Below are 15,153 nucleotides of genomic sequence, written 5' to 3' on the forward strand. Positions count from 1 at the left end.
CTAATAAACAATGGAATTCTGCATTTAGATACTGTGCATGGTTCAAAGAAGAGACAGTCTTCAGGTGACAGTTACTTCCGCTTTTGCAGAGCTCACAATTACGCATTTCGTTGCAGCGATGCTTATGTTATAAGTAGGTGCCTTTCCGATATCAGATAAAACTGCTTTTTAGCAGCCGACTGCGACATGTATAAAAATGAAAACCTGTTACAAGAGACAAAAAAAGTCTGTTGAATATTATGGTTCTGGCAGCTTTGCCGAATTAAGTATTCAGACGGCAATAACTGGCCATAGTTACTGTCAAACTTTCTCCTTCCGTATAGAGCTGCTCGATTTCAAGGTTCTGGACGCACTTAAAAACAAGAAAAATAGACACGCATTCACGTCATACTCAGGTCAACGCAGGATACCCCCAAAAAACCTTGTAACGGAAGTTACAAAGGGAAGTGTAACATTCATCATCGGTAGTCTGCGAAAATACGGGGGACACGATAGTTTTAATGGCTCCCTTCAGCGGCCGCGGATTCTCTTCATATTACGTCGGGGACACAAACACTTAACGACGCAGGCCCCGGCTTTACAGCTCAGGCCTAGGACTTTACGCCTCAATGCTGTATTCCAATGAACCCGCTTACGCAGTTATATGCAAGTCAATAACTAGAATGCGAAAGCCAACTGGACAAAGTTTCGGATGTGATAACCACAGTAGTCATTTGCTGGTTTATATATGTCAGGATGAAATAATGATGCAATCTATTTTCACAGTGAGACCTGCAAAAAAGTTCCGAGGATACCTAATTACCAAAGTGTTTGCAACGCAACAGCAAGAAACTGTTGATGCCTGTTGCCGCTAGTGACGTCATTTCCGCTCTCGTGACGCCACTTCTCTCAATTCTACAGGAATTCTGGGGACGGCACTTCACTCCATTTAATGGGCGAATGTTGTTACCAACGGCATATTTTTTATCCCGTTGAGGTTTTTTTGTGCTGCCGCATTAAAAACAGGACTTCCTTTTCTACACTTACTTGGCCCAGGTAGTTGACGTCGGGAACGATAAGGGTATCAGGTTTCTCGCACGTAACCTGGACCATGCCCAGATAGTCCTCGCACGTCAGGCTGCTAAGGTATTCTCGCAGACGGTTTCCCGTGACGCACCTTCGCACGATGGATTCAGTATTAGCTGCATGAAATCAGAGCATTTCAAGTTAACAACTTCGGCTGTACTGTCTGCTTCGCGGGAAGGAAACTGCGGCAAACATGCTCTTACTGGCCTAATGAGTGCGTTTCGTTCGACGCACTCGCCCCCGGCACCGTGAATGCGCATGCTCGTGTCCCCTACTGACCCAGACGACAGCAAATTAGATCCCCTGCAAAGCTTTCCTATAGCGCCCGGCGACGCTATAAAGCGCCGGCGCTAAGATCGGCGTTACAGCGCGCGCTAGAAAGAGAATAAAGTCGGACAGCGCGTGCTCGTGGCGCACGCCCGGCACGGGCAGTCCGGAACTAGAAGCCTGCCACGCTGGTCGTCTCTGTCTGGTGCTCCGCCGCGACCCCGCAAACCCTCAACACCAGCTTCATACACGCTCTCAGTACCGCCTTTGAATTACGACCCCTTAGGGCTACATGACTAATGATGGCAGACTGTACTGTGCTGCTACCCCTTCGATGTATACAGTCCCCCCGCCCCCTTCAGGGCAAACACTGGAGCACAACGGCATCCACTCAGCTGTGAAGGCATACATCGGTGAACACTAAGATTCCGTCAGGGCAGCCGTAAGAGACTTGAAACACCTCTTTTCTTCTCACTTACGGCTGCCCTGACGGAATCTTAGTGTTCACCGATGTATGCCTTCACAGCTGAGTGGATGCCGTTGTGCTCCAGTGTTTGCTCTGAAGGGGGCGGGGGGGTAAGAGACTTGAAACACCTCTTTTCTTCTCAGCCACCGCGGTGGCTCAGCAGTTATGGTGCTCGGCTGCTGACCCAAAAGACGCGGGTTCGATCCCGGCCGCGGCGGCTAGAATTTCTTTGGAGGAGAAATTCCAGAGGCCCGTGTACTGTGCGATGTCAGTGCACGTTAAAGAACCCCAGGTGGTCGAAATTTCCGGAGCCCTCCACTACGGCGTCTCTCATAGCCTTAGTCGCTTTGGGACGTTAAACCCCATAAACTAAAACTAAAACTCTTTTCTTCTCAAACTCCCCACGAGGACAAAACGCGGATATGAGAACCAATTTCTTTAAGTAACAACCTTGAGTTGGAAAGAGAAAGTTTTATATAAGCAGCAGTGGTGCCTGCGTACTTGCAGCTCCTCTACGGTGCTCGGTTTATCGCTTGATCGTCCATCCTATCCCGCGGACAGCAAGTCTATAAAGCGCGACTGTGACCACCGCCGACAGCATCCCACTGCTAGTGGACTGGCAGCAACTGGGCCGCTACCACTACCACGTGTACAGAGGTGGGTGACGTCAGCGGAGGAGAAAAAAATGGCTGTGGTTTAGCTCTGATTAAACCTGGAGTGACGCTATAGCTACAGCTCGCCGAGTGGAACTCGCTGAGTCGAATTGCAAAGTAGGTCTTTCGCCGCTGCGTTTCGCTGGGCGTTCCTTCTTCCTCTTCGTCCCTGGAGACGGCTGTCGACACGGCTGGGGGCGACGGACGCCGGCGTCGAGAAGAGTGGACGCATCCCATGTGCGCTCCGCAAATATTCGATGTTTTCGTCAGTTTTGTCGTTTGTGCTCGCAAACTACTGCGCTATTTCAACGTCGGAAGTCTTCGCGACCACCGGGATACCACTTTTTTAGCAAGTGAAGCCCTCGTTTGCAATTCCTAGAGACTTTTGGACTCACGCCACCCGGCCAGGCTGCTAAGCCTAACTTGGTGAGCGGCTCTCCGAGCCGCCCGCCAAGTGGACGCACTGGCTGGCTTGTCGCGGTTATGACTCGCATGGAGGTAACTGTAGAAGGAGAGAGTACCCAGCCTGAAGAGCTCTGCTCTCAAGAAGGTTGGTTCAAGGTTAATAATTGCAAAGTCAAGGCCCTCTCGCAGACAAGATAGGAAGAGCAAGCTGGCGACCCGAGCCGAGATGGGAGGCAAGACAAAGCTTCAGCGCAAAGAATGGCGATAAAGAGAGAGGGAAGGAAGCTGGCGAGGCAATCTGTTGACATGCAGCAGACGCGCCTCTCCCCCGAGATCCATAAAATCGTGCTCATACCGAAAGCTGGCCTCAAACTTATCATGGAACGCACTGACGCAACAGTGGCGGACGCGGCGAAGGTGGCGGCAGGTTTTAAACAGGCGGAATTTGAGGAAGCTATCGTACTCGTCAACCACAAGCAAAACTCGGTTCTTAGCGGCACTGACAGCCCGGAGAGGATGCAAAAGTCCCTGAAAATCGGCTCCATTCCAACGTCAAAGGAACGCGTCGAAGCGTTCGTCTACCTGGCTACTCCGGATGGCTGTGGGAAAGAAGTTATACATGGAATTCCGGTCTCGCACACGGTTGAATTCATTCAAGATATGTTGAAGTGCTCGCATAACCCGGAGGTGATGTGAGCCAGGCGACATGGCCGTGAGTCTCGCACCATGTTGTTACTCTTTGAAGATGAGACAGTGCCACACTGGAATTATTATGGAGGCATGCCGCTACACTGCCATCTCTACAAGAAGGAATATGAGGTCTGTGTGACATGTGGCCAACTCGGACATCGAGCCGACGTGTGCCCGAAGCCAGACAACATTAAGTGTCGAAGATGTGGTATGAGAAACCCCCTTCAGGAACATACTTGTGACCCAAAGTGCGCCCTCTTTAGGAAAGGGCACATACTCGGAGACAAGAAGTGCAGGGAACTGTGCAGGACCCCGCACATAATTAAGAAGAGACAGTGGGAAGAACGAACGCAAGACAGTGAGAGCAAGGCAACAACAGACAACGAGAACAACGCGTCTGGAAGACAGAGCAGACCAAGAACAAGGGCAAAGGGGGGATTTCACTTGCGACAGGACTCCTTCCCGCGCCTTCAGTCGGGGACAGGCTCTGGTGGTCACGCCCAGTTCACGGGATGCTCCAACTCCCGGGGTCGCTCGAGTTCCCGGGACCGTCTCAGCTGCAAAGGCCCTTCAGGCTTCTGGGGTCATTCCAGCTCCCGGGGTCGTTCCGGCTCCCGGGGTCGTTCCAGCTACAGGGGCCACTGCAGCTCCCGAAAGCGCTCCGCTTCCAGGGGGCGGTACAACAGTGGCAACAAATGGAACACCGGAGCCCGGCCCAAAATCGAGGGACACTCTGACTCTCATCGGCAAAGGTCAACGCCACCCACGGACAAGACCAACGTGCCGGATGACCACAAGAGGGTGAGCTTTGTAGATAAGGTCTCCCATAATCATCCACCCTGAGGGTCTAAGGACATCTTACAACTTAAACGCATGGTGGAAAAATTAACCGGTGCGCTTACGGCCCTTCGAAATGAAAACGCGGAACTTTGGAAGCTGCTGCAGCTTAAGATCCAGATAGGTAAGAAACCACAGAACCGGAAAAACCCACAAATAATACCCTGAAGAGTACGATGGTGGCGGAGAAATCCCTACAACTAACCAGCAAGAGAAAATCGTTAGAAGGCGCACAACCCGAACTTACGCTAGAGGAAGACTGCCATAAACTGGAGACCAGCATTCAGACCCAGATTCAGGCCCTGGATAACAAAATGCAAGCGCAATTTCAGGCATTGGAAACCAACATGCAAAGCCAAATTCAGTCGATTCTCTCCGCAATACAGGGATTCACAGACGTAACACAAGGACACAGGAATGAGCTCTTAGCCATCAACATATGGCAGCAAACTGTGAAAAATACCATTCAGCAAATTCAACATGGCCATTTACACAAATAATAACAGCTATTCGCTGTGGCAATGAAACTGCCGGAGGTTTCGGCGGAAAAGGCCGATCCTCCAGCAGCTCCTTGCGTCTCTGAAGGTCCACCCAGAGGTTATCGCCCTCCAGGAAACTGGAGGCACGTCAAAATTAATTGGTTATCAGGATTTTAACTCCGCAGGCAACAAACCTAACGTTACCACATCCGTTAGAAGGAACATTACGGCCATTGAGCATGACACGGGCATCCGCCACATACAGCACGTCCTCGTCGAACTTATTCCGGCCAAAAAGACCGAAATAAGTATTTTCATTCTTAGTATTTATAGCACTCCAAGTCAAAAGAAAGTTAAATTCGACTCGCTTTTCAGAAAAGCAATGCGTATCGGCAACAAGCACGCACTGGTTATTCTAGGTGACTTCAATGCCCACCACCCTGCCTGGGGCTACCCGCGGCCCTGTACGAAGGGGAGAGAGCTATGGCTAGACACACAGCAAATGGGCTTCACCCAGCTCACGGATCCACTCACCCCCACAAGAACGGGTAACAGCGTGTGCGCTGACACGTCCCCACACCTCACCCTGGTGAAGAATGCGGGTACAGCTCATAGGTCAACAGAGAGAGAGAGAGAAAAGGACGGAAAGGCAGGGAGGTTAACCAGGCGATGCCTAGGCAGTCACCATTATATACTTGTCACGGAAACTGACGTTTGCCCTGCCAACCGCCAAACGCGCTCCCCGCATATTATCAAATTTGACGCTTTCGCGACGCTCGTAACCAGGACGGGAGAAAGGCAGAAATCACCAACATAGAACAATGGGCGGAGGAACTCCGCAGTGATGCTAAGAATGCGACTAAAACGCTCGACGACAGTGCGGAACTTGAAGTACTAGACAGCCGCCTTCATCATATGTGGGAGGCCAAAGCTAATATGGAAAAGCGATTAAAGAGACAAAAGTGGAATCGCAATCTCAGAAGGCGCCTAGCGCGCCACAACAAAGAGATTGAGGAATATGCACTTAGACTCTGCGATCAGAACTGGGAAACAATTTGTGACCGGCTTGAGGGCAATATCGGCCTCGCCAAAACATGGAACCTCTTTCGGCACCTCCTCAATCCAGAAGGTAGTAAATTAACACAGCGACAAAATTAACAGAAATTAGGTTATAACTTTGAAGGTTCGGAGCAGGAGCTCCTCGGTGCAATTCGTTGTCGATATATTGGCTCCGCCACCAAAACGTCCTTACCACGTTATGAGGGTAAGTCCAACAGCAAACTAGACGCCCCTATTCACGAATTCGAGGTCCGAGCAGAAATACTAAAGCTGAAAACCAAATCAGCCCCCGGACCGGATGGTGTAACCAGCAAAATGCTCAGAAACCTAGATGACAAATCTATAATAGCCCTGTCCAATTTCATGCAAGAATGCTGGGAGAAGGGTGAGATTCCCAAACAGTGGGAAACCGCTGAGGTAATTTTCATACCTAAGCCAGGGAAACCGCTTAATCTAGAAAATCTAAGGCCTATATCCCTCACATCTTGCGTCGGCAAACTGATGGAACATGTGATACAAACGCGACTAAACAATTTCATGGAAGACAACGACTTATACCCCCATTCGATGATAGGTTTTAGATCGCATTTGTCCATGCAGGATATCATGATACAGCTCAAACATGACATATTAGACAATAAGTCGCTCGATGCGAAATTAATAGTGCGACTTGAGCTCACTAAATCTTTCGATAATGTAAAACACGAGGCGATACTAGAAAACCAGGCTCTTTTAAACGTCGGGGAACGCACATGCCACTACAATGCCAATTTCCTTTCAGTCAGGATTGCGCGCATTCACTTTGGTGAAAGTGAAAGGCAGCATAGGCACCCCGCAGGTTTCGGTACTTTCCCCTCATCTCTTCAACGTGGCCATTATACGACTACCGAAGAGGCTGGAGGGGATAGATGGCTTGAACTTCTGCATGGATGCGGACGACATCACCATGTGGATGACCAGTGGGCACGACGCGCACTTCGAACGTACGCTACAGAAGGCAATAAATGAGGTGGAAAACTGTCAGCCGTAGGGGCTTGCAATGCTCGCCGCAGAAGTCTGAACTTTTTTATCGACCGCTGCATCAAAGACAAACTAGAACCATCCCTAACATCAAATTAGAAACGCAATGGGCGGTGATTGCTCATGTTGAAAAAATCGGAATTCTAGGCATCATTATACAAAGCAGCGGGTATAACGGTGATGCAATAACTAAGATGGAAAACTGCGCGCAACAAACGATGCGACTGATGCAGCGGATTGCCAACGGGAGACACGGCATGAAAGAGCAGAATCTCCTGCGGCTGGTGCAGGCGTTCGTAGTAAGCCATATCTCGTATGCTGCCGCCTGCCTTGATCTTAAAGTTTCAGAAAAGGAAAACATAGATAGAATTATCAGGCGGTGGACGAAACAAGCTCTAAGATTGCCCATCCGTACATACACTCACCGCCTCCTAGAGCTAGGCATGCATAATACCCTGGAAGAAATTACGGAAGCAGCGAGAACGTCCCAAATCGAACGCTTATCCGGGACCACAACCGGCAGGGCCATTCTAGAAAAACTCCATCTGAGCCGAGATAACAGAACAACCGCCAAAGTTGATAACCTCGGAGAAATTCGGGACAATATAGTTGTACCCCCATTACCCAGGAATATGCATCCTATTCATCACTTAGTGCGCCGGGCCAAACGGGCAGAGGCGCTAGAGAAACGCTTCCGCTCCTACAAAGACAAGGACGTGGTCTACGTGGATGCCGCGGAGTATGGTAAGAACACGATGGCCCTCGCGGTCGTCAACAATAAACAACTCCTCAAAATAAGTGCCTCCATACTCTCGGGTAACGCAGAGACTGCAGAGGAAGCTGCCATAGCACTGGCTTGTGTAGGCACAAAAGCGAGGTACATCATCAGTGACTCCAATGTTGCCATACTAAATTTCAGCAGGGGCAGGGTCTCCCCTCTAACGAATACAATTCTAAGCCGTCATGTAATAGACCGGAAAATCACACTAGTCTGGACACCACAACATGCATCCCTGCCTGGTAATGAGACGGCCCACGAGTTCGCCCGAGGCTTTTCCTTCCGGGCCGACCCGAGCGAGGTGGTCTTCAAGACAGGGATCGCATGGTGACTTAGAGAGAAATTACACAGCACTATCGTTTGCAACGAGCTAGACTTCCTCCAGCGGATAGATCCTTGTTCAGATACCAAGCCATCAACTGGTGCCAGTTACAAACTTACAGCTTTCCAAACCCGGCCCTCTAGAGTCTTATGTGCCCATGGCAATTTTCAGACAAATGCGCAAGCTACGAACTTAGGGCCACCATGGACCACACACTATGGGAACGTCCTCATGCCCCCAGGGATGGACGAGGTAAAAACACGAAAGACCAATGGGAGACCTTACTACTAAGCTCCGACCCGGCAACTCAGCTACAACTCGTCCGACTGGCCGAAGCCGCCGCCGAGAGTAAAGACCTTTCGGCTGTCGTCTAGGCGGGTAGCCCTCTGGCTACCCTCTTTCTGTTGGACAATAAAAGTTTTCCTATCCTATCCTATCGTCCCTGGACGCGAATTCACAGTTACTGGGATTCGCCGCTAGCGGCTAACGGGAGCGGATGCCTGCAACGTCGGCTCCGGCGAACGGTATGTGCTTCTCCTACCCAATGTTTCCTACGGCCACAAATTGCTCAAAAATCGTCATAAGTGCCTAAGGAGGACAGGGAAGCCACCCATTACGGGCAAATTCGGACCTTTTCTGAGAGAAGAGTGATTATCGGACCGAGACTCTAAGCCGCACAGCAAGGCCGCACTCGGATTCCTCCCCTCCGCCGACTCCGTCGGCGACGGCGGCCGTTGACATGGAGGTAACGGTTGAAGGCCGCACCATCACCGCGGAAGAGCGAAATTCAAGTGACTGGACACAGGTTATATATAAAGCCTACGCCTCCCGACTGGCCAGTTCGCCGAAACCTTAACGCTCCGACAGCACTACCTCAGACGCAGCTCACCCGAACGCCAACAACGCGTCGCGCGACGCAGCAGCCGTAACCGGCAGCGGCAAGACGCCGGCCCGTCTACCACCTGCCACTAAGGAGGCTTGTCTCGCAGTGCAGCGCAGCAAGCGGCTGCCACCGCTCCCACCTAACGCTATTCAAGTAGTCGTTCGCCGGCGAGGTGCACTACGGCTCCAAGATGTCCCAGCACTCCGGCTCTTGAACACCGTGCAGACCCAGCTCAAACATCATTCCACCGGACGACTTCTGCCTGCGCATCCACCCGACCAACAATACTTTCACCATGGCAACAACACATTTCCCAGCAGTCGAGATTCTCAAGACGCTCCACTCCCTCACCATCGGAGACAAAACATGTCCGTGCGCGGCATACGTGGCACCACCACCGGGGCTGCCAGAGGAGTCACCACGAACGTCTATAACGACGAGACGAGAACACAACTCTACCAAGACATGGTCAAAAGAAATCCGGAATACACCACACTAGCAGCACGACGCATGGGAAAGACACACTACATCCCGATCACCTTCTACGAAAGCACAGTACCCCCCTCCATCAAATACACGGGAGCCATCCAACGCTGCACCCCATACCATGGCAGTCCGGATGCCTATACTAACTGCAGACAGCCGGGTCACCGCCACGACGTATGCCCCAGCCCCAAGACAAATATCTGCCCCCGTTGTGGAACACAACACTCTGAACAAGGCACTCTTTGCACGCCCAAGTGCATTTTGTGCGAGGGCCCGCACCTGACAGGCACGCGATCCTGCAAGGACGAAACCTCCACCAGACACAGAAACAGCCAAACCACCTACAAACGCCGCTGCAAGACTTGGTCCTATCCAAAGACAATTTTCCCCACCTACTACCAAGAAACACGCCCAGTAAATTTCAGGTTCTTCTTCTTCTTCTTTGCACCAGAGGTGCCCCGTCAGAGACGGTTGGTAACTCGAAGACTGAAGCTTGATCTCTGCACCAGCGGTGCCCCGTCAGAGACGGTCTCAAGATGTGTTGACACGCAGGGATAAAGAAAAGGCAATAACTGAGGTTTATGTACAGATATTTACGGCGTACAGAAGTTTAGACACTCGAGACAAATTAACGGCACAAGGACAAACAACAAAAAGGGCGGAACTGGCTAATACTAGGGGAGGCCCCTACTCGGCGTTGCCGAAGATGCGTTGCATCTCACCTTAGCGCAGAACCCTGCTTCCAGCTCCGGCGCCCGATTTTAAAGCCCTAAAGGCCCGGCCCACATTTCGTAGCTTCCAATCATATTGTGCTCTCAACATGATTGGTTCTTCAAGAGCCTAGCCAGCTCTCCAGCTGCCGTAAAGTAGAGCACTCTCTCCACCACAAAATAAAAACAAACACAAATAGACATCCGTTCAAGCACGTGTGCGAATCAGTACCGCGGGTGGGGGGACACCCGTATACCTGCCGGCGCGTTCGCGAGCGGCCGCGTTCCAAGAAAGGAGACGCTTCGCTTTGAGCACCCCCAGCCGCGTTCCGATGACCCCCGCGAACGCTACCGAACCCTTACACGCCCTTCCCAAGATTCTACAAAGGGCTCAAATGCCACTTTTAGAATTATAACAAAGGGATCGGTACGGGTCACAAAACCACCCTGTGGGTGACATACCGCAGCTACACAAACACTGGCACGAACAAAACCAAAAACAAAAAAAAATGCACACGGGCACCAACACAACATTACGCAAAATGCACACACAACATAAGCAAATTCCACAAATACACACGGTGGCATGCCTGCCGTGCGCCGTAACAAGGCGTCCAAATTGGTGGGTTGCACCCAGTCCACCAGCATGCACACCCGCGTCCTGCTCGACACACACACCGACACTCGCAACTAGAGCGTTCAGTAGCACTCGCACGACGTCCGTAAGTGGCCACGTGAGCCTCCTTAGTCGCACCGAGCGTCCTTGTGTGCGTTCGAGCCACTACGCGTCTCAACACAATTAACGCCTAACTGCCACTCGGCTCATTAGGCTGGTGCCACAGCAGGGCAAGAATTCAAAAATTGCTGCCCTCCAGGATCGAAAACAACGTCCTGATCCTCGATAAGTCCCAATCTTTGACCATGCGACGCCCCTAAGGGAACGCTCTCTCCGGCGCACCAGTACGAACAGCGTACTGCGTAAGGAACATTAGCCTTGTCCAGTCTAACTATAACAGTGCGGCCGGCTTTGCTACATCTAATTTGACATACCGCAGCCCGGAGCGTACTGTTCCTCGAACCGACTTGTAATTTGAAAGCCACGCACCTGCCTCCTGCCACTCCACCTCGCCCGGGGCCATCTGCACCTTTACTGCACGAGCAAACTTTGAAACCGCCGCTCCGTGCCTGATCGGCGCTTGCCGGCTTCGTGGCATAGTCTGAGGCTGCATGAGCTCTCTCGCAGTCGCTTGATCCGAATATGTTTTGTGACAACTCGCCACGCATCTCCTTGTCCTCCAAGGACCTGGTGGGACACACGTCGAGTGCGTTCAACAAATGTGTGGCGCTCGGTCCCGTCGGCCCAGCAGGCCAACCTTCGTTCTTTGCCTCGGATGGAACGCTCCTGCCACTATCAACGCAATGGGGCACTTCATACCCTATGCCCGACACAGTGTGCGGTTGCGGCGACGCCAGACTTCCTCCTTTCACTCGCTCGCCGATCTGACGTCTGTCCTCACCGACCGTTTCCTGCTGCACGAAATGCTCTTTTTCACAGCTTGCTTGGGACTGCGTTTTCGGAATTGTCAGAGTGACTTCCAACAATCCTGAACTCGCGTCCGCGTCCCTGGTCTCATTAGGGGTTGAGCTAACTTGTGCAGCTGGATCGTCGGAGTGCGCGTTCACCGCCTCGAATACCGCGACGCTGCGTTCCGTCACGATACTTTCTTCACGAGAGATTACAGTTTCGTGGAAAGCTGGCTCCCTCTTTTCTTCTGCCTGGCTGTTTTCTTGACCTGTGCTTGACAGGTATATTCCTTTGTCTTCCAGCACAGGCGGCCTCGCCTCTCGGGACTCAGAGCAGTTCTCCCTGGCTAGTTCACTAGCTTTCCTAGCCTCCTTGAGCTCAGCGAGCTCCAGCGCTAGCTGCTGGCGCTTTGTTTCTAATTCCTCCAAGACGCACTTAACATCCTGAGGTTTCTCCTCGCACAGCGGCGCCTTTCCTCCATTCACTTTCGCAAGTTCAGCCTGAAAGTACGCTAACCGCGCCTTCGCTAATTCCACTTGGTACCTCACATCAAGTGAGGGCAGGCTTGGATAGCTCTCCATACCGCCTTCCGTACCCCTCAGATGTCCTATCGGCTCGAACACAGGGACGTGAACAATGCGACCAAGGAAACTCACGGTTTCGATGCGTCGATCCGCATTGCCAGCTCCTTGGCGTCGGGGTCCACCGCCACTTTCCCCGGACGCTGCGATGAGCTGTCGCACGCCGCTGGTCCGCCGCCGGTGATCGTCGAGTTCCCGACGCGCTGCTTCCTTGACCGGACGCAGTCCCGCGTCGCTGGACTACTGTCGTGGTCCTTGCGTCCTTGCCGCCGTGTCTCCGCAGGTCCGTTCACGAACGCTGACCTGTCGCCTTGTCGTCACCTTTCTCCCTGCCTTGTCTTCTTCCTGCGCCGTCTTCCGATGGCCGCAGGATCCTGTCGACTGCGCCAGTAAATTTTCACAGGTTCTTTCGTCTTCCTTATTGCACCAGCGGTGCCCCGCCAGAGACGGTTTGTTTCCACTGGAAGACTGAAGCTCTTCGCACCAGCGGTGCCCCGTCAGAGACGGTCTCTCGATGATTCGAGACGCAGGGGTAAAGGGACAACTGATGTACAGTTTATGTATAGCAATTTACAATAGATACAAGTTCAGGCACTAGAGACAAATTAGCGGCACAAGGACAAACAACAAAAAGGGCGGAACTGGCTAATACTAGGGGAGGCCCCTGCTCGGCGTTGCCGAAGATGCGTTGCATCTGACCTTAGCGTCAATGATTCGCCTTACCCCTGCGTCTCAACTGAACACAAGACCGTCTCTGACGGGCACCCCTGGTGCGAAGAGCTTCAGTCTTCCAGTTGGAACAAACCGTCTCTGGCGGGGCACCGCTGGTGCAATAAGGAAGACGAAAGAACCTGTGGATCTTTCACAGTTCACAGGTTCTTCTTCTTCTTCTTTGCACCAGAGGTGCCCCGTCAGAGACGGTTGGTAACTCGAAGACTGAAGCTTGATCTCTGCACCAGCGGTGCCCCGTCAGAGACGGTCTCAAGATGTGTTGACACGCAGGGATAAAGAAAAGGCAATAACTGAGGTTTATGTACAGATATTTACAGCGTACAGAAGTTTAGACACTCGAGACAAATTAACGGCACAAGGACAAACAACAAAAAGGGCGGAACTGGCTAATACTTGGGGAGGCCCCTACTCGGCGTTGCCGAAGATGCGTTGCATCTCACCTTAGCGCAGAACCCTGCTTCCAGCTCCGGCGCCCGGTTTTAAAGCCCTAAAGGCCCGGCCCACATTTCGTAGCTTCCAATCATATTGTGCTCTCAACATGATTGGTTCTTCAAGAGCCTGGCCAGCTCTCCAGCTGCCGTAAAGTAGAGCACTCTCTCCACCACAAAATAAAAACAAACACAAATAGACATCCGTGCCAGCACGTGTGCGAATCAGTACCGCGGGTGGGGGGACACCCGTATACCTGCCGGCGCGTTCGCGAGCGGCCGCGTTCCAAGAAAGGAGACGCTTCGCTTTGAGCACCCCCAGCCGCGTTCCGATGACCCCCGCGAACGCTACCGAACCCTTACACGCCCTCACCAAACTCATACATTCTTCCGATATACCTCCACCAGACCTCCTCTAAGAACTTCGAAATCAATACTTCCCCACATACTTTCCTGCAAACCACCCTGATTATGTAGGCCCCCCTAACGACCAGCTTGACCAACCCATTACAGAAGCAAATGTCCAGGCTGAACTCCAGACACTTAACGCGTCCTCAGACCCCGGCCCAGACGGGGTACATAACAAGGCTTTCAGGAATCTCCACGCACAATCCATTGCTGAACTTGCAGAATACTTCAATGAGTGCTGGCAACTGGGCACCCTCCCACCACAATGGAAAGAGGTGAGAGTCATCTTCATACCCAAACCTGGCAAACCTGTGCTCACTTCTAACCTCAGAACCATCTCCTTCACATCTTCTGTTGGCAAACTCATAGAGCATATACTCCAGAGCAGGCTTTGCCAATACCTAGAAAGCAACAATCTCATGCCCACTAGCATGTTTGAATTTCGACCAGGGGTTTCCACACAGGTCGTCTTCTTGCAGCTAAACCATCACATTCTCGACTCACAGACCTCCGACACTACAGCTATCCTTGGGGTGGATCTCAATAAGGCATTTGATAACGTTACACACTCAGCTATCCTAGAAAACCTTACGACTTTTGGAGATGGCGCCAGGATGTACAACTACATCCGAGACTTCCTCAGCCACCGCACAGCCACGCTTACCTTCGGCGACCACAGCCTACCAAGTATCCCGCTGGAAGCACGAGGTACGCCCCAGGGAGCCGTCCTCTCCCCTATTTTATTCAACATAGCACTTCTTCACCTACCTCAATAGCTAGCTCAAATTCCCGACATCCATTTCAGCCTCTACGCCGACAACATCACCGTCTGGGCAAACCATGGTAGTGATGCCGAAATAGAAGAATGCGTACAAATGGCACTAACCACCATCGACGCATACGTACGAAGCGTGGCCTGACCTGCCCCCCTTCAAAATCGGTGTTCTTTCTCTACCGGCCCAAGCAACACGATTCAGTCAATGCACCCATCTCCCTCACCGTAGGTGTCCATCCCATCCCTCTAGTACACAAAATCCGCGTGCTAGACCTACTTCTCCACTCCCACGGTGTGCATGGAGAAGTCATAAAGACATTTCAAACACGCGCTCAACACACCACTCGACTGATTCGCCGCATAGAGAACCGCAGGGCTGGCCTGCGAAACACGACTCGCCTCACCCAGACTTACATCATAAGACACACCACATATGCCCTTCCATACCTACCCCTCAAACATAAGGAGAGAGATCGGGTAATTCGCTCCTACGTAGTTGCACAAGAGCGGCTCTACGTTTTCCCCCCAGCACATCCAACGACCGACCCGTCAAATTCGGTGTACACAACACTTTTGAGGACCTC

At 52.0% G+C, this 15,153-nt stretch overlaps 1 protein-coding gene across 1 annotated transcript in view; it reads right to left on the reverse strand.

The window, feature by feature from the left end:
* LOC149328182 (uncharacterized) overlaps window positions 1-12,925 on the reverse strand; it is a 44,322-nt gene extending 31,397 nt beyond the window's left edge. The window contains exon 1 of the mRNA XM_089560838.1: window positions 11,226-12,925. Coding sequence (XP_089416964.1) covers window positions 11,226-12,226 — 1,001 coding nt within the window. The 5' untranslated portion in view covers window positions 12,227-12,925. The remainder of the gene's footprint in view (window positions 1-11,225) is intronic.
* Between the last annotated feature and the right edge of the window lie 2,228 nt (window positions 12,926-15,153).

This window comes from Amblyomma mixtum, chromosome 9 (genome assembly GCF_055824585.1).
Source record: "Amblyomma mixtum isolate Tamu chromosome 9, ASM5582458v1, whole genome shotgun sequence".
NCBI lineage: Eukaryota > Metazoa > Arthropoda > Arachnida > Ixodida > Ixodidae > Amblyomma > Amblyomma mixtum.